General features: G+C 43.1%; 2 protein-coding genes across 2 annotated transcripts in view; both read right to left on the bottom strand.

The window, feature by feature from the left end:
• The window catches only part of beat-VII (beaten path VII), a 42009-nt gene extending 39068 nt beyond the window's left edge, over window positions 1–2941 (bottom strand). Inside the window, exon 1 of the mRNA XM_036819537.3 lies at window positions 2322–2941. Within this exon, the coding sequence (XP_036675432.3) occupies window positions 2322–2379 (58 nt within the window). The 5' untranslated portion in view covers window positions 2380–2941. The remainder of the gene's footprint in view (window positions 1–2321) is intronic.
• A 12551-nt stretch (window positions 2942–15492) lies between these two features.
• TwdlQ (TweedleQ) lies at window positions 15493–16772 on the bottom strand. The gene is made up of 2 exons (XM_036819707.3): window positions 16618–16772; window positions 15493–16291 (listed from the first exon to the last, which is right to left on the bottom strand). The coding sequence occupies exons 1-2, from the start codon at window positions 16630–16632 to the stop codon at window positions 15572–15574; spliced, it is 735 nt and encodes a 244-aa protein (XP_036675602.3). The 5' UTR covers window positions 16633–16772; the 3' UTR covers window positions 15493–15571.
• Window positions 16773–20415: the final 3643 nt, after the last annotated feature.

Raw genomic sequence — 20415 nt, 5'->3', positions numbered from 1 at the left:
GCCCGGCATCCTGGCAGCAGGCATCCTGGCAGCCAGGAACAGCCACGCAGTCAGTTAGTCTGCTGCAGGCAACGGGCGTCCATCTCCTCGTCTGTCCTCGCCTGTCGTCGGCGTGATGTGTGTACACATCCCCGTCCTCATCCTCGTCCTCGTCCTGGCAGTCGTCCTTCTGGTTGTTCCCCCCCCACATTTACATCTTCAGTTGGCCTGGCCGGAGGGCAGGAGGAGCCCTGCCATTGAGGTTGCAGTCGCAGTTGCCGACGGCGCTTGCAATTATTACATTTGTATGGACATGTGGCCACATTAAGTATACGACGCGAAGGCCAGCCAGGACCTGCGGCTGTTGCTCGGCTCTTCGTGGCCCTGTCGCTCAAGTGGCCTGCCACAATATTTATTCAAATGTTAGTCCCTAGGGTTGGACCACCCGCCACCCACTCTACTGTTTAGTTAGTCAAATTGATTTATGTTTTGCTTTAATTTCAAAATTAAATCCATCGTCGAGGGCTGGACAAACACTGTCGGCGGGATTAAGCCTTTTTGAGTGGTATGCCCGTCACGTGCGCCTTTTGTTGCTTCTGTAAATAAGTGCTCGACAGCCAGTTGGCAACTCAATTAGGCCATCAAGCGAAAGGGGCTTCTAATGAACTCCACTTGGCTCCGCCATTAAATCTAACCACCATTAAACCACCGCCTCCGCCCACATAAATAATTCAATCACACACACACAGAAAATCAATAATAATCGCATCAAGTGTCTGAGGGCAGTTTCCATTACACTCTTTCCGAGCAGCCAACGTGTTTAAATTGTTAAGGACCCAACAAGATCCTTGAGCACACTCCACAACCAACTGCTAATCTCTGCGGGAGGAGCAAGTAGCTCCGCCATAAAGATTCATTTCGTTTAATGACTTGAAATTGATTTCACTCTGCCATCGGCGCATTTTATATGACTCTCCTTTTGCGGGGGAGAAGTCCTTAATGCGGCCGGGGTAAATTGCAAAAACGTGCTTTACGACGGGATGATCAGCGGGGGCTCCGGCTCCTTTTTTTATATACTTTGGCGTATTAATTTTTCAGCAATTACGTTGCCACTGACAACGTGTAATAGATATAGCCGGGGAGCCCTGGCTTTTTACGAGCTGCTCATTGGGGTTTTTGATTAACTTTCGTGAACCGCCCCAAAATGAAGCTGTAATGAAATTTCATTTTGTGGCATCATTTGGCCCCCCGTGCTCATTGGCTCGTTAATCAAATCAGCCCGATAAAGCCAGTTCCCATTAGCAGTGACATTTGCAATTCATTGGGCACGTCAACAGGGCTTGCATGTTGCAAGTTGTGCGACGAGCGGCTGATAAGCCAGCAATTTACAATTTATTAAAATTAAAAGCATGCGCAACCTGTAAACTGCCGGACATGGCCCACTCCAGTTCGGAAAACCCCCTCTTTAAAGGACCAAACCGAAACACGGTGGAATGTTTATGAAGTAAATAATCGAAGCGTGCCCAATGAATTATTCATGAGTCTTATGGAAAAGCCAGCAGCCAAAGGTGGCAGGTGCTGAGCGAGAGCGTCCAGTGCGTGACTTTCGGCTTTTTTTGGGAGGGCCAAGCAGGTGTACTCGGACCCAGACCACTCCTACTGCCCAGCATTTGCAATTAGCCAGACGGCAACTTCGTTTCAGCTGATTTGCATATGCACAAAAGAGTTAAATGCCAGAATTTATATAACATTTTGGTTAGTATACTCAAACAACTCACACCAGCCACAAAACTCTTTATTGATCTGCCTGCTTTTCTGGCTAAAAATAAAGTTCCTTTGGTGAATTGGGAGTGCTCAAGAAGAAAGCTTCTTTGGCACATAAAAAACAAAAAGTTGAAGTTTTATTACACTCTTGAAATTTCAAAATTCGAACTTCTATAACTCGATGTCTCGATTGCCATTAAAAAACTTTAAATGCTCATAAAATGTATTCCTTAAGTCGAAATCTCTGTAACTCAAACTTTTTTGAGGGCAGATGGTTATGGATGTTCAACTGTATGTAAAATCATTCCAAATAATGCTTTTTCCATTTACAAGGCATTGGTATTAACCATAGTATTGTATTAATGTTTGTCCTTATTTTTATAGTCCTGAAGAAAGTGTAAGTATTTTAATAATGTTGATTAGAAAAGCCAAAGCCCTTAATTCGAAAGTTTCCTTTGGTCAATTTGTCCAATATGAGTTCTATTTTAGTGCACCCCGAACTAATAATCAAAAAGGCAATCAAGAAAGCCACCACAATTGGGCAAAACAAACATATAATTCACTGGCAAAGTACTTACTTATTGGCTTTGTTTGCTGTAATCCTAAAAGTAAAGCGATTATCCAAAACCTATTCATATTTCCGTATTGATTGGGTCCAGCTGCAGAAGGGCAGATGGGGTTTTTTAGCCTGGTTAAGCCTTAGATTGAAATCCAAAATGGGCACTCGATAGCACTTGAGCGATTTGATTATCTTCACAAAAATAAATGGCATACAATTTATCGGTGGCTCGTTTGGGGGGTTTAAATCTGGGGGGTTCTACTTTTTTTGGCACCACCACCACCGAAACTCTAAACCTAGGCAAATATCGATCGCAGGTTTTCCGAAATCAGGGAAAGGGAGTTACATGTTTGATTGAACGCGCGCAGCTAATTGATATAAGGGAATTCCTGCGGATCGCGCGCACTCGCAGAGCAAGGACCTCGCCGGCAGGTGTCCTGCCCAGCCTCTCACTCCCACTGTTGCTGCGAAGGATGCACTTTCACTTTCACTCTCGCTTACACTACACTGCACTACACAGAGGGGACTTTTTTTTGGGCACTGGCACTGGCTTCGGCTTTGGGTTTTAGCTTTTGAAAACCACTGGGCTCCGGGGCTTTTTGCATGCGCGCACTTGTTGTGCTCGTCGCAAGCGTTTATCCTAGACTGAAGTGGCAGGCGACACGCACTGGCAGCCTGGAAGGGATACTCCCACACCTGGGGCCCTCCCTTCGGTGGGTGGGAGTCCTGCGAGTCGAGTCCTTCCAGCCTTCCACTCTTGCGAGCCGAGAGAGCAAAAGCTCCGAGGAGCTTTTCCTACGCTCAATTATCCGGCCAGTTGTTGCGCCACGGCAACAGTTCCCATGTCCTGCCGACTGCGAGTCCTGCGAACACGAATCCTGCCGGAATCAACAGGCTGCCATTCGCAGGACCATTCCTTCCACTTTGTTTTGCGGGACGGCCAAAGCAGCCGCTTTAAATGCATTAAGTGTGGCCTAGCCGCGGGCCATCCTGCCATTTTAGCCATTTCAGCCAGTTGGCCATTCGGCCGACGGACACGTCCGTCCTCTGGCCTTGTTTTTTTTAATTACCCCAGCAATTGTCCATAATTGGTTTCTGAAAAAACAATTTGTGTTATGGTTTCTATTATCGAGTTATAACATAAACAGTCAATTAAAGAGGTAATGCTAGTTTGTCGTGAGGTGACATTTAGAAACTGATTCTTCGGTTGCTTCCCCTGTACTTAATTAATTAGGCCGATTGCCCTTCATTGCTTTATGAAAGTATAGTTTCATTGTATACCCTCTTTTAAACGAGTATTTGTACTTCATTTGTTAAGTGGTTTCATTAAATGAATTACCAATTAACACGACTAATTTAGGTTAAGTCCTTTGGTATGTTGAATGGAAAAAAACATGTACTTGTAAATGTTTATAAAATATTGTAAGTACTATAAAAATATTATAATTGCCTTTTTGTATATATTTAAAGTTTTTTCATATATTTTTGGCAAACAAAACTAATATTTTTCACTATCAAAGTAACATTTACCTTTTTAAAACGAGCAAATCCATGTAATACTGAAAGTTAAATGATGTCATGGTATGATAATTTTGTTTTATTGTTAAAACTCCATATAAATACCCAATCTGTTTAATATATAACATTTCTCACCCTTCTAAAATATTTAATTTTGCTTGTCCCACTTAAATATTATAGTTTCTAGGTCACCTATATAGAAACACATTTCGTAGACCCTTTTCGCCCCGGACCGGATTGAGGCCCTGCCTTCTTGGCCAACTCCTTCCGCCCTTTTGGCCCTGACAGCACATTACTCATTCCCACTAATATCCATGTTGACAGCTATCCTGGGCCGTTCCGAATCCGACTTCAAGAGCCTGTCATGGCCTCCGGACGTTGCGAGTGGCATTTAAGTTTTGATGGAAGGAATGAACACGGTAATATTTAAGCTAATTAACCATTTAAGATGTCCATGGGATCTCCTTGCAGGAGGATCTTTTAGGCACGTGTGGCTCGTCCTTTTACGGGTTTCCTACTTTTTAAATTAACGACGGTGTGAGAAGGAGCACCGTGATGGCACATGGCCATAAAGTTTAATGCCCGGCAGCGAGGATCAGGCTCCGCCGGCGTATCCTGGCCGCATATCCTGCGCATGGCCGTTTAATTTTCCCCACGTCCGTCCACTTTTAATTACAAACAATCAAATCAGTTTGTGTTTGTTTTTTTTGCGCTGCCTGGGCCACATCATTGTCGCAGCGAGAAGCAAGAACTGCAGACAGGACACGGGAAATGGAGGTCCTGGCCATCACCACTTTCTGTATATTTTCACTGTGTGTGTTTGGACTTGGGCTTTGACTGCCTGCCAGCCTGTCATCATTAGTGACCACAACACAGCACAAAGTTGACATTGCGCTAAATGGGAACATGGCCATGGGTCGGCGACTTGTTTGCTCGGCGGGGATATATCTGCTGACATATCCAGTCTAAGGTATTAAGTCATAAAAAGCGTGGGAGCCGCTAATTTGCGAAATTATTTCGCTGACCTTCAATTACGTTAACTTCTGGCCATTTGCCAATGCCCCCAGGACTACGGATAGTACCCCTTTATAAGCAAAAAGCGATGATATCGCACTCGACCTACGCAAATATGGGTTTTCATTCTGCAGTTTGCATGGGGAAAATGGAAAACGGAATATTTGTTGGTACTATTTGTTTATGCAAATTCCACGCCCGTTTTGACGAAAACGTAATTTCAGCTGTTCGTGCAATTAAAACACAACTGCAAATAAATTTTAATAACAAAAAGTTATGAATTGCATGTGCAACCAAGTGAAGAATGATAGAACACACACACAACAAGTTACCGCTTAGGAAATCTCTGATTGTTTGAATAACAAAATGGAAGTTTACAAATTTCAAAACGCGAAACTAGAAACTAAGGTTTTTCCTGAGGTCATAAGAAATTTGCCGTTGTAAAAAAAACATTGTAATGCCCCGGGCAATTTCGGGCACTCAGCCACAGGAACTTTCGACCGCCGAATGCCTTTCCATGGGGTTTCCACTTTTCGGGTTGGCAAAACACGCGTGTCCTGGCCAAAATGCAAGTAAAAGCTCGGCCTCTACTACGTTTTTTGTTCGTTGCCTTTTCGCCATTTCGCCAGCTGAACAACAAAGCTCATTTACACGGGAAATAGCCTAAGTGCAAAAACCATTTAAATGCAAATTAAGCACAAAGTGAAAACATGTGAACAAAGCGCCGGCTGGCTCACATACAAACACGATTTGGGCCAGGCTTTTCGGCTCCTGGCTCCTGGTTATTCCGGCTGCTAACGTGGCTTACACATCGGCTCCGGTTTTGGGTTTTCGCCGGAATGCCCAACAACTTTGGGGCTGCTCTAAATGTAAAATAGTTGAGCGCCGCCAGCGCCACAACAAATACCTCTGCCTCTGCTGGAGGTCCTTCTGCCCGTGCCCTGATTTGAATAAATTCATATATGCATAAATGGGCTTTGTTTTGGCCAGGGAAGTCAACTGCAGCTGACAAAATCAACAACCTGCTCGGCACTGCCCGGTAATTGAGTCGAAGATCCGGACTCCAAGATATCACCCGGTCGATGGTCGATGGTCGATGGTTGTCCGGCAACTTCACGAGCAATTTACCCGCTGCGTATCAGCCGAGGGCTAATGAAGTTACACGGCTGCAGGGGTTGGTTTTATGGCCAAGGTGCATTACACCGGGAAATGGGTAAAGGGGTGCCAGGGGTGCCGGCCATTGCACACCAGTTGAATGAGTCCGGCTCGATGGACATGGATGGCCAGGGGCTCCCACTCCTGGCTCATAAAGGCTCCTGGTCGGGGGGCTTTCGACCTGGCTTTCTGACAGGAACGTATTTTCCAGGGGGTTTTACATTCAATCTTTTATCTTGGCCTTACAAATAACTTTAAAATTGTTACATTTCGCTTGTTTCCAGAAAATGGATTTTTTCGGCTAAGCATATGTTGATTTTTTACATACAACGTACATTTAAATTTTATAACAAGCTAAAAATATGTGGTAATTAAAAAGTTGAACCTTTATTCTTGATATGTTACATAAAATATTATTTTTGTTAACGAAATTCCTTTTGATAACATCACTGAAAGATGGAGTGACGTGATCTTTAAGATACCCGACATTTCACTTGATTCTAGAAAAAATTTTATAGTAGAGATCGATAGCCTTGGTTACTAACTGCTCATAACAGGCGGATTTTTTGTTATGCGCCTCGATTTGATTAAATTACGACTTAAAAACGGTTTAAAAATAACGTATTTTTCGTCAAAAAATAATGCTCCTTATTTTTGCACAAAAAAATCAGTATTTTTATCGTCACATTGCGAAATGAAGTCAGATTAAGGAATGTGATACCTCGTTGAGCTCGTAATTAAATTCCCAATCAATTGGCATTTAAATCTGGAAAAATAGAATTTTTGAAAATTTTTCCAAAAAAAGCTGATGCTTACAAATAATGCAAAAATTCGTCAAAAAATAAATTTCTCGAAAAGTGATAGGGATCGATAGATTTGGTTGTTAGCTGCTCAGAACAGGCACTCTTTTTGTTATGCGCCTCGATTTGACTAATTTACAACCTAAAAACGGCTTAAAAATATCGTATTTTTCGCCAAAAAATAAGACTCCCTATTTTTGAGCAAAAAAAATCAGTATTTTGGTCGACAAATTGCGAAATGAGGTCAGAATATTTGATATCTCGTTGAGCTCGTAATTAAATTCCCAATCGATTGGCATTTAAATCTAAAAAATTTATTTTTTGAAAATTTTTCGAAAAAAAAAGATCATACAAAAAATGTGAAATTTCGTCAAAAAATAAATTTTCCGAAAAGTGATAGGGATCGATAGCCTTGGTTGAAAGCTGTTCATAACAGGCGGTCTTTTTGTTATGCTACTCGATTTGACTAAAATACGACCTAAAAACGGCTTAAAAATAACGTATTTTTCGCCAAAAAATAAGACTCCCTATTTTTGAGCAAAAAAAAACAGTATTTTGGTCGACAAATTGCGAAATGAGATCAGAATATGAAATGTGATACCTCGTTGAGCTCGTAATTAAATTCCCAATCGATTGACATTTAAATCTAAAAAATTTATTTTTTGAAAATTTTTCCAAAAAAAAAGATGATACAAAAAATGTGAAATTTCGTCAAAAAATAAATTTTCCGAAAAGTGATAGGGATCGATAGCCTTGGTTGAAAGCTGTTCATAACAGGCGGTCTTTTTGTTATGCTACTCGATTTGACTAAAATACGACCTAAAAACGGCTTAAAAATAACGTATTTTTCGCCAAAAAATAATACTCCCAATTTTTGCACAAAAAATAGTATTTTCGTCGTCAAATTGCGAAATGAAGTAAGATTTTTATTTAAATGTTTGTGATTAAATTTTAAAAACTGGTATATTTACTAAGCGTTATAACTACCAAAAGTTATTTTAAGCTTTAACCTTTTTTTTACAAAAGTAATCTTGTTTGAATGTCATTTGCTTAAATTTAAGCCTCCATATGGCTAAAAGAGGTACCTTAACCCCTTGAAACCCCTCTGGACTCGCCCCTGATTGATGGTGGGCTGCGATGGCTGGGCCTGCAAATGCCGAGTGCGCAATGCGATAGTCTTTGATTATATCACACCAGAAGGACCAAAGGACCGAGGACCAAGGACCAAAGGACCAGATCCCGACTGCCAGTATGCGTGAACTCGATGCGAGTTGTCCGAGTGTTTGCTTTATTTATGTGCACTAAACAAACGGCTGGACACGGACATCACTCCCCGGAGGGAAAAGTGGTGCAGGTGGTGGTGGTTGTACTGAATGTGTACTGTACCGCCCAACAGCTACTGCAAATTGAGCAGCCAGCCGCAATTATTTTTACACACTGGGAAAAGGAGCGACAGGGAGTCGTTTAACACATTCCGCAATTGAACTCGATGGGGACTCGATACAGACATTCGAATGCAGCCCATGTCGAGCTCTTTGTTTGCCCGGGAGCTTTATTATTTAGCGTGTTATTATTTGCCCGTGCGTGACAATGAATCACTGGGGAAGGGGAAGGGACAAGGTTGGAACAGACAGTCCACATTAGTTCTCAAATCAATTTATTGATTAAAAGCAGTTGACAAGGGGAAATCAATCTAAGTTAAATCTCTTAAGATGCACTACTTATTTAAAAAAAAGTATGGCAATATAAATGTGATTTAATATATAAAACTATAGCATGTTGTTGAGCTGTCACCACGACTTTTTAAAATAAATTCAGTCAGCTAGTCAAAAGCCAAGTCAGTGTCATAGGGTCTTAAAGTATTATTTATAAGCCCTGCCATCTGCCAAAAGTTTCGCAGAAGCTGGCCACATAAATTAAGTCGTGATGCTTGGTTCGACATTAGCTTGTTGATTCTGTGACCATTCCGATGATGGGTTCATTCTTGTAAAATCTTATTAACTTTCATTGTTGTTGCCATGGCTGGTGGGCGATGGGCGATGGGTATACGGATGTGTATCAACTGTCACAATGAAGTTTTGTCTCGCACGACCCACATTCGTTGTGCTCACAGTTCATTTGATATTAATATAGACGCTGGTCACTGCTGCCAGTGATGATGATGATGCTGATGATGATGAGGCTGCTCTGCCGTTGCCGCTACATATGTTTTCATTTGTTTGACGCTGATGATGACAACCCTCATCAAAAGTTTGCACCGATGGCCGCTCGATTGCTCGGGCGAGTGGTCAACGGCTGTTGACAGGCCACTTTGACATCGTGTGGGCTGTGTCCTGGTCCCTGGTCCCAGGTCCTGCAAAGGACACTCGTTGTGTGTGTGTGCCACAGTGATACATAATTAAAAAGCCGAGGCCAGCGGGCCAAGGGAACTTTTGATACCGAAAAACCCCACACACACACTCACACACACAATTTACCTTAATGGCCAAAGGGACAAAGTTTGTGATTTTCAACATAAAAGTAAACAAGTTGCTTCCAGGTAATTTATTAAGCTGCTGCTGGCCGTGCAACCCAAATTGGTAGCTGTTCGGGCAAGTTGAAGCAATTGAAAAAGGCAACGGAAAAACGCAGAGGTGCAAAGTCAATGAAAATCAAGGGCTTTCGAGGGTTGGGGGGTATAGGATCTCCAGGATATGGCTTTGAAACTATGAAGGATGGGGATTCAAAGCCCCCGAGGAGCCAGCGAGCCAGAGAAACCGAAAGAGCATACGAACACATGGCGAAATCATTTGTAGTAATTGAAATCGAACAAAGCACAAGTTGCACAGCAAAAAGGGGATGGATGGGAAAAAATAAAAGCTGCCACTGGGGCTCGGAACACAAAATAAATGTACAGCAGAGTTGAGAAAGAGAGAGTGGATTGAAAGGTTGGCTGCTGGTTTTGTCTGGTCCTGCCAGCTCGAGCTTTACAAACTGACTTCCGCTGCAGGATGCAGGCGCCCATTCCGAATGCGCCACAACCTCCAGTTCAACCTCCAAGTGCGGAACATGTGTTGAAAACGTGTTCAACACGGCCAAATGACGGCGACATCACTCGGGTATTGTATATATCCATATATATATATACACATACCATTTCTGAAAGGAACAGGACCTGGAGCTGGAGCCAAAATCAGCAACAATTCGCCGCTCAAGTGTGAGCAGCGTATGCAATCGTGCATGGCTTAGACGCGCATCTTGAATGACGTTAATGCGACTAAGCGGGAATCTTAACGCCACACACGACCGACATTTACCCACATCTATAGTGCACACAGTTTATATGGTATATATGCAAATTGTATCCCCCACTATCTATAAGAGGCAGCCGCTTGTCTAGTCATTGAATGCATGAATCGATTCAATCACACTTCTGTCACACGGGGCGTATACGTAATGCCTGTTAATTGCGGAGCCTGTGTGCAAAGGCTTTGCTAAATGGATTTTACATGCCAAAGCAAAACTCTCCTGCATCACGTAGCCACATAAAATGCAAAAATATTAAAAAGCAATCTGGCAAAATTGACCTTCTTTCTTAAATTAATAAACCAGAGTAACGAATTCAATTAAAGCGAAGTCAGCCAGATTTTACCACTGCTGAATTTTCGCAGAAAGTGAAACTCTGTCGATGTCAGCAAGAAATGATTGGATATAGCTGCATTTATCCTTAATTATATACACGAAATCGGATTCGATTCGGGCGAAATCAGGAGCACAGACTGTGACTGCCATAAAAAAGGTCACACAGGGGGGCGAAACAAGTCAATAAAATCGGTTAAAAATTAATGCAACATGGTGCAGAGCACCACGAAACGTTTCCGGCCTGATTGGCACTTAATTTACCATTCAATGGCCGGCTCTTGATTTTCAACTATCAGCCTTTTAGCCGTTGTTTTGTTAAATGCAAATGTGCAGACTTTTTGCGGCACTGTGCGTGTTAATTAACTGCCCGGATAGGTATGCTAATGCAAATAAAAATGCAATTGCCACGGTTATAACTGCCTAACGGTTGAGTTACGCTAGCACGTGCTCCTCGAATGTGTGGGTGCAAATGCGAATGCGAATGTGAGTGCAGGTGCTCGCTTGAGTGCACTCAAACACTTTTGCTGCTTGGGCGATTTCAATAACGCAGCGTTACATCGATGGTGCCGATGAGGTGGGATAGGGGTGGGGGTCCAGGGCAGATCCCCCCAGAGTTTGGCCCTCAATGCCCCAACCATTTGGCCCCAAGTTCGCCATGGTCAGATAGACAATTGATGCTCTGCGCTTGGCTTCGCTTGGCGTGGCTGTTTAACCCTGCCGGTTGGCCAAACTTGCAGCTTCTCGGTACACGGAGAAAAGGTGGTACTTATACTGATATTTCCTACAAGATTTAAATACATTTTTACATAATAGATTTTAAAATGAACAAGTATCATAACTAAAAATTTTATTAATACGAGAAATATTTATACGGTTACTTCTGAAGTTTATCCATAATCTTGAGAATATAGTTTTAAGCCAGACTTCCGATTTGAAAATGAAACTTAAGATATCATTTTGATATTATCAACTCATACCTCACTCTTTTTTCAACTCCTTTTTTATTGTTAAGAATATATTTTTACTGCTATTCAAAATATCATTTGTATACGCCGCACATATGAATAACTCATCATTTTCCCCCTGTGTGTGCAAATGTCGATGTTAAAAGTGCCTGGCAAAACGAATGCGAATGTGAATGTGTGTCGATAAGTGCACACAATCCATTCGGTATTCAAATTACTTTAAATCGCATTTGTCTCGCGTGTGCCGAGGTGCTCCTTTGGCTCTGCTCCTGCTTCTGTCCTGCTCCTGGCACGTCCTTTCCGCAGTTGCAGTTAAATTTGAGCAGGACTGCCAAATCAAATTTAGTAAAAGTCACTAGCACACGAGTACGACTTCGAATACCAGCGCCCTGGCTGAGTAAACACAGATACTCGTACTCGTGCTCGTGTGCACATGTGCAGTTGCAGATACTCTGTCACAGACAGACAGTTTGGTTTTCAATTAAATTTATGGCTGGTCAACACAAAGGGGGGTCGGGGGGCCATAGTTTATATGTAGTTTCCACTTTAATGGCTGAAAGCTGAGAGCCAAGAGCTAAAAGCGAAAAGCGAGCCGAACCGAGCTGAACGGCAAAGTTCATTTCGGCGTGAAAGGACGAAAATCGATTAGATCCAAATCTTTTAATAAGTTTCATTTCCGTTTTGTGCTGCCTTTCGGTTGGGCGCTGTCTGCGGCTGAGAACGGCCTTGTGGGCGGTGGCAGGGGGCGGGCCACTCCCCTTTCAACCAGCCACCACCCCCCGGGGGCACTCCCATTTGCATTGCGGCTTGTCTAAGAAGCCAAAGACCCCCCTTTTATAACGTATATTAGGGTGCGATTTGGAAATTGCGGTTCAATTGAGTTTCGGGACTTGTCGATTGCCGGCAGTCAAGTGGTTGGCAAGCAAATTAGGCCAAACCAAACGGCATAATGCCACACTCTGTGGCCCAAACCCACTCTAAGCCCAAAACGCAAAACCCACTCGCCCAGCGGGGTGCGATTTATGATTGACTTGCGCCGGCCAAACTCTATCTATTGTCATCGATAATTCACTGGCGATTATGATCCCCGGCTGCCAACTCACTTGTGAATGTTCCATGAGTGCAGCTCCTGTGTTTTCGAATTAAGGCATTAACGAGCCGATTCCCGGGAAAAGCTAATTGTCTCGAGGTTGACTGTCATGTAGGCAATCAGGTAGCAAACGGCCGGGCATAGAAATGGAAATACCCATCCCACTTCACAGGCAATTTGCTGCCCGAAAACAAAAGGGATAATGATAGGCACAGCAGGCTCCTGTTTCTGCCAGGATGCCTGGCCAACAGTGAGGTTGTGACTTGACTTGGCCTCTTCTCTCAGAAGATACACAGAGAAATTAAAACAAGGCCTGTTAATTGTAGTTAAAAGTGTTTAAATTTTACTTAAAGCTAGCCAAAAAAATTCTAAATTTAAATTGTATTATAAAGGTGTCTAAAAGTATGCCGCAATATATTATTTTAGTCTAAAAATAATGTATATTTATTTCGACAAATTTTTCAATGCATACTTTTATTCACTTATTACAAGGGGTTACAATTTTCACGTAGTTTTTGTCATACACCAAGAACTGCTCAATTAGTTTTAAATATTCTTTTAAGCTGGTATCCAAGGAACTTATTATTTGAATCACAGGACAATTCTGTTTAAAAAATTTTAAAATTTTAAAAAATATTTTAAATTTGTATTTATTTTACAAATTAGCTTGTTACATTTTTCAACATGTCGATTGTTTTCGTTTCCTCTTCTTTGCAAACACCGGCATTGGAGCTCAGCTGCGGCTTTTGGCCACGCTTCTTTTGGACGCCTTCGTCCTGTCTTTTCCTTCTGCCGGATTAATTGGCTGCGATGTGACACACACACAAGGAAACCACGCACACACACTTTGGCAGCTGCAGGACTTCACGTATGCCGCGTCATCAAATCATTCACGCCGCCCGAAAGCAGGCAACACTATTTTTACCTTTCCCGCAACTTATGGCCGCTTTACGAGCACTTCCGGTTTTATGGGAGTTTTTCATTACTTTTCCGCGGGCCGAAATGAATGATGTGGCGACCTGCCGATTTCTGGTTTTCTTCTCCTTCGCCGCTTTTCCCTTTCACTTCGATTCGGTTTCCATTTCGCACTTTTTTGCGCTTTCACTGGCGGGGCTTTGGGCTTTCGGCACATTAACGATATAAGCAGCGACTGACAGTCGGGAGAAAGAGCCGCCAGGACACGCCAACTGCTTGGCACGCACGGCTGCCGGTTGTCCTTTGTGCCCGGTGCCCTTTGTTGGCTTTAATGCGGCTTAAACGGCACTCTTCGAATGGATTTTTCACCCTCGGGGCGCTTTAAAGTCCCCACCCACATGGCCGACTAATTACATGTTTAGATGTCCCCGAGGGCGGGCTGGGGATATGTCAAAGAGCAATTAAAAATAATCGATATGCAACACCGGCAGGCGCAAAAAGGCAAGCCCCCAGACCCTCAAACCCCTTGAACCCCGGGACAATTAAATTTAGATCCCCTCTGAATGCCACCGCCACCCCCAAAACGATAACAATTTTTCACAAAGGATTAGAGCTGTCGGCAACACGTCGGCACTTGGCAATTTTTGCAGCATTCGATTGCGGTCCCTGCAAATTACATTTCCCCAATGGACCATGGTCTAAACCGCAGCAGCACCAACTGTTTGTTTAATTAAATTGCAAAAGCAGAACGAGAATTCCCATTGCCCTTCCTTCTCTTAGCAAAGTTATAACCGTTGAGCTAGCTGACCATCCTGCAGCAGCAGCAGTCATTTGTATTAATTGAATAGGAATTACGCCATAATCCGATATAGACAATATAGACGTTGATCCATTTAAACGGCAGACATTTTGTCGGCACTTCATTTTACGAGTATATCCCTGTATCTTACATTTTATTTTACTCCTACGAGCTCTGCGCTCCTTTTTGTGTGCTTTTATATCGCGTTTCTTGGAAATTACCCAGACCCACGGCAATTGTTACTGAATCCGTCTAAATAAACGGAGCAGGAAACCCGAGGATGTCATGTGGCTTAAAAAGAAGCCCGAAGGCACAAGGAACAGGGAATTTTCTTGGCTATAAATAGACGAGGGCATTTAAAATTCAAGTCTGGCACGCCCAGCATTTTACCTGACATCCTAATTAGCCTTAACGACAGTGCATATTTTATATATTTTATCAAAACTTGACCCTGGGGCCCATTAGGCCTGGGAAACTGTAAATTGTTTTCAATACTCGAAATTATTATAATATTATTAAATTATTCATGATTGTGGGGGCTGGTTGCCATCTGCCCGGGGACACTTAAAATATGAAATATGACAGAAACATGCGAGATAGGAATCAGAGTCGAGCCGAGCGTCTCCTTGTCGTCCTCGCAAAGGAAAGGAGGGCAAGGCAAAGTGCGGCACATGACAGGATCCGGAACCCTCTGGCCTCTGGCTACGGTCCTCGGGGGGAAGAGGGTGAGCAGGGGCTCTTGAGTGGCCAGGAAGTGGCTGGGAGGGAAACAGCTGGTTCCTGCCTTTTGCTGCATATTGTGCTTGCACGATAATCGCCTTTAAAGTTTCACGTTAAGGCTGTCACTGTTCGTGGTTAAGAGTCTGTCGATGACACTCCACTTTCTTTTTCCCTCTCAATTTAGCAGCGCGAAAAGGGCAAACTTCAGTGAATCATAACTGCGATTAATTCAGCTCGTTAAGTCGTATTATTCACTGACAATCTTTGGTGATTCCAAAGCTCCTATTGAGGCTATAAATGCTATGGAAGTAAATGTTCATTGCTTTCGGTTCATGGCAAATCATAATAATGTTTAATACCCCTTTTGAAAACTTTGTAAATAAGGAAGTAAAGTTTAGGGAAAATATGTCTCCTGATGTCTCTATTAGGGAAACTATTTTTATTAGAAGAAGGTGGTTTGAGTTTTGGAAGTTATATGTTGTATTTATAATTTAAGCCCGATATCTCTCACATCTTTGCTATTTCAAGCTTATGCCCATAAGTTTCGACTCTCAATAGCCAATTGTAACCAAGTAAAGTATTAAACGAAAAGGTTTTCTGTAATATTCTTTGTATTTCTAGGTGTATAAAACTAGGACTTAAGTTAGGGATTGTAATAAAATAGATAACCAACTATTTGCTGCGTAACAAGGCCGCTGGCAAGTATTTAGTGAGCGGCGTGACAGCCTGAACCTGATTTTGAGCCTCATTCTGATCCTGGACACTAATGGCAGCTGGTGCCGAGCTGAAGTCCAGGACCGGTGCCACGCCCTCGTCGGAGCTGCGGGAGCTGCCGCCCAGGGAGTCGAACTGCTGCTGTATGAGCTGCTGGGCCCGCACGGCGTCCTCGGGAGTGCGGTACTTGACGAAGTGCACCTCGGGCTTGTGATTCTGGGCCTGGTTCTCGGCGGCCAAGCGTTGGGCCAGCTGGCCCACATCCGCCTGCTTGCTGAGCACATAGATGGCCGTCCTCTGCTCGCTGGCCTGCTTGGCCAACTGGAGGGCGGCGTTGGTGAGACCCTGGTGCTCCGGTGACTTGATGAACAGGACTCGCAGGTTCCTCTTCAACATGCTGGCAATGTGCTCGGTGGCCTCCCGATCGGCAAACTCATCCTCCGGAGCGGCATATGTGTAGAACTCCTTGCTGAACTCATCCGCTGCAGCGGGAATCTGTTGCTGCGACTCCTGCTGCCCCTGCAATTGCTGCGGCTGCTGCTGCTGTTGCTGGTGCTGCGTGGAACTAAATCCTGTGGCCTCCGCATCAATGAGTCCGGCAAAACGACGATCTCCAGCTGCAGCTTGGTAGTTATAGCCCAACTTGGCCGAAGAAACGGCGGCAATGAAGCAAAGTAACTGGAATTGGTAAAAGAAAGTTTGATTAGCATACAATAAATACAAATATTTCCTATGTAAATATAAATAAATTTTGATTCGATATAACATTTTAAAAGTCTATTAAATAAACAGAAAAATAGTGATATAAAAACATATTCCAAATGCTTTCACTATATCGTTTAATAGAATATATTACTATGTTTAGATTTACTAACAATTTTAAGATAATGATTTATATCTCCATGCGTATTTCCGTCACTTTTCGTTTAGTAACACTTATTAAGCTAACACGTATTATTTTTTCCAGAAGGCTGCATTACCATTTTCAAGATTTTACAACTCACCAGTAATCCACGCATCTTGGGCAGGAATATTCGATGTCTGGTGCTGAGGATCTGTTTACCACTCTTTAAGCTCGCCAACTGACATTTGTCGTCTGCATTTCGATGATATTTATACAACCCCGCCAAATGGGAAATTGTAAATATGACAAATGATGGGCTTGCAATATGCGAACGGTTTTGAGTCGACTTAACTTGGCTATCGGGATCGGGATCGCCTCGGTTTCCGTTTCATCTTCGGATGCTGCAACAACATTGGCAACAGTTAATCAGAGATAAATGAGCTTTTAAGCGTTGACACAAAGCCCCGTCTCGAGTTACGGGAATACGGCAATGAACCTGTTTTTGTGGACCATGCAACCTTAGGGCGTTGCTTGTCTTACATAAATCTGCGGAACTACTCGTGTTTGGGCGGGCGAACATCAAAGCCGCTTTTCTGCCACACACAAAAAAGGGGGAAAAAAGTGTGCAAAATATGCATAATTAATTAATTAGCAGAGAGATTGCGATTTGCATTTTTTGCGGCAGGTTATGAACTCGGTTCAAAGCTCGCTTTTCGAACCCCATCATCGAGTCGAGTCCATCAATATCTTCAGTCATCGCTTGAGTATCGACAGCAACAGTGGAGTGTTTTTGTGGACTTAGCTGTATAATATATTCCCAATAATATTCCCCTAACTGGCCAAGAAATGTCCGTCCGTAATCTTCACACATTGCCTCTGTTGCTCTGTTTACCCCAGAAATGGGTTTCCTGGTTCTGGCCAAACAACAAATTCCTTCAATTAGGTATGAATGGCACACACACAGCCAGACCCAGACATTGCATAAACAATATTAAACAATAAATAGACACACAGATGCAGATACACATGCCAAAACGGCTCACTTCCTGCGACTGAGCAGTTTCTGGGCCAGTTAATTGTTCTGATTGTTTCACATAAATCTCCAGAGTGTTTATAGATGTGCGTACAATGCTGACGATGTGCTCTAATTGATAAGGCCGTCTGAGGAACGACCGAGCTTTGGCTACCAATTGAATTCATCATAAACCAGTTAAGATGTACACAGAAAAATCAATAAGGCTGGGAGGAATATTCATATTTAGGTATTCTGATGTTAACTTATAATGCTTGCAGGTCAAACTATATTATTATGGCCAGGAAAATACATTAATGTGATAATAATCATAGGTTGTGTCATCACATAATTAAGCCTTTAATAATCACAGCTTAAATGGATTTTATAGAAAAATACTCGTAAACGAATTAAGTGGTATTCACTTTGGATCATCCTGAATAAAATGGTTCTAATGAGCTTTCTTGCGTGGGTAACCTAATTTCCTCTCAGTGCAGGGCATTGTGCCGTTCAGATTTATAGGCCTAAATCACCAGAACATTCCATCAGACAGGCTTGTCCAATGGCCAGGAGCAACAGGCTTCTCGGCCAGGCCCAAACAATACCCATTTATGCGCATAATGAGGAGTCATACATCAGGGATGACTACAGCTGCCGACGGCTGCTCATCATCCTCAGCCTCGTCCTGAAACTGGGGAACTGTGGAGCTCCGAATGGCCAGTGGCCGGCATTTACATTTATAAATATGCATAATTTGTTAAAGGCCAAATGAAATCCTGAAAACGGCCTCGAGGGGGACTCGAGCAAAACGCTCTCCTAATTTAATCATTTTGGCCATTGGCACCGACGAATTCATTTAATTTGTAGCCAGGCATGAGTTTCTGGGGAGGTTAGTTGGAAAAGGTGCTTCAGGAGAAAGTTTTCTTATGGAGGAGGTGGGGCAGCGAAAACCTATCAGCCTATTGACAGTGACACCCGCAAAAAGCTGCGTGTCCATAAGTAAATAAACTGTCCTTAGGCCAGAAGAGAAGGTATCAGTTCGGCTGCGTTGCCGGGATTCCAGTTCTAAGTTCCCAAGTTCGTTGTTCTGGTGATGGGCCTGGTCCCCCATTGTTTACTGTTTATCTTTGCACAGAAGACAAACAGAACTAAGGCCAAACAATGACAGTAACAATTTGGCAACAACGTCAAAAGTCGCTAGGATGATAAGATTTATTTATAGGACCAATCGCAGTGATTGGCTATTGGGAGGGGGTCTGGAAGCGGGTGTTGCCTTTGTTAATTAAAATTTTTTAGGGCACGTGTGCCACGGGACAGAGGGCAATAAATCATGACATCAACAGCAACTCCCCAGGGGCGGCAACAATAATTACCGTCAGATAATCATGGCCATTTTGTGGGGCGCCAAAAACACAAATCATGACAGCATTAAACAGAACAAATCGTATCGTATCGCTCTGTATCTGAGTTAATGAGTAGCTGAGTATCTAAGTGGGCAAAGGTCAGCGGACCGTTATTACGCACAATTAGGAGCGGCCAAATTACAGAACTATCGAAGACAGGGTGCCCAATTAAAGAGCAATTACCAAATATTAGCTAATGGTCGACGGCAATTGACATTTGTGTCTGGCCCAGAGCGAATTGGTCTAAGGTCTGCGAAACTCGCAAGATGGCAAGTTGGCAAGTTGGCCAAGAAAGAAAACAGAGCACCCGGGGCATTAATATTAATGAACTGCTCACACACGCGACCCCGGGCAGTTCATTAAAGTGTCAAACACTTTGTCTCGTTTCTCTAGGGCCAAAAGCCCCGCTCCGAAAGAAAGTGGCCAAGAGAAGAGGCCAAAACCTGTTGCTCTCTTTGGATGGAAGCTGTCTATAGGAAGACGACCCCAACACCAACGCCCAACTGACCCAAAAGCGGGCCAGCTGTCACTATTAATGTGTCATAAATCAAAAACTTGTTACCATGTAAAAACGTAACATTTTTGTAACCAAATAGCTTGGTGGTTACATTTTTTTCTTACATTGTAACCAAATCCATCGATGGGCATATGATATCGCCAGCTAATTATGATTGATGGCTAGCCAGTTTATGGGCTACAAGTTCAAATGAAGGGGATTTCATGGGGGAGACTCCATTTACAGAATTGCAATACTGTAAAGCCAAATGATAGGCGATATTTGACAGGCTGAAATATATACTTTAAAGAGAAAACGTGGCAATCCAAGAGCTGCCTTTTCTTGTGGCCAAGTTTCTACACGGTCTGTCTTGGACGCTAAAAACAATTAGTATGACAATTTATCATATGCCCGCAGCCAGATGATTTATGAAGGCCTAAGAACAACACGTAGCCGACACGCTGTGCGTTGCGTATACGCCATGGAGTCGCTCGGTGTGTATGTGTAAGTTATATTTGCTCCTGGGGGTGCGTCACATGTTTGCCCACTTCCTTCCTTCCTGCGGCCTGCTTGTTGCCTTTGTGCTATGCAATTTCTAGTTAATAAATATTTCCGGCTACAAACAGAAATGGAGCAACACAAAAAGCTGGCAGGACACGCCCGCCAAGGACCAAGGACTCCTAGGCGGATATCGCGCAATTAGTTGAGTCAACAATTAAAACTGTTGCCCTTTTTCACACAAGAGTGCGAATTTGGCCAGGCCATTATTAGAATATATGTTATGTGAGAAAAACACTATAAGTCACCCGCAATTAAATAGATACCAAAAGGAAATACCTGCAAAATATCTCCGAAACATTGCGTCATATTCAATGTGATTTTCGCATAGAGTGGACCTCAGCAGGACAGTAATCCCTTTAGCCCCCATCCTGCAGCTATCACATGCTCATTCTGGCATATTAATTGGCTTTCATTAATTATATTTTGAAAGCGTGTCCTGGACATGGCCAAAATAGTGTTCCATAATTAATTGATGTTCATAATATT

The sequence above is a fragment of the Drosophila suzukii genome, chromosome 3 (genome assembly GCF_043229965.1).
Source record: "Drosophila suzukii chromosome 3, CBGP_Dsuzu_IsoJpt1.0, whole genome shotgun sequence".
NCBI classification, from domain to species: Eukaryota; Metazoa; Arthropoda; class Insecta; order Diptera; family Drosophilidae; genus Drosophila; species Drosophila suzukii.
This window is presented reverse-complemented; position numbering and strand designations above follow the sequence as displayed.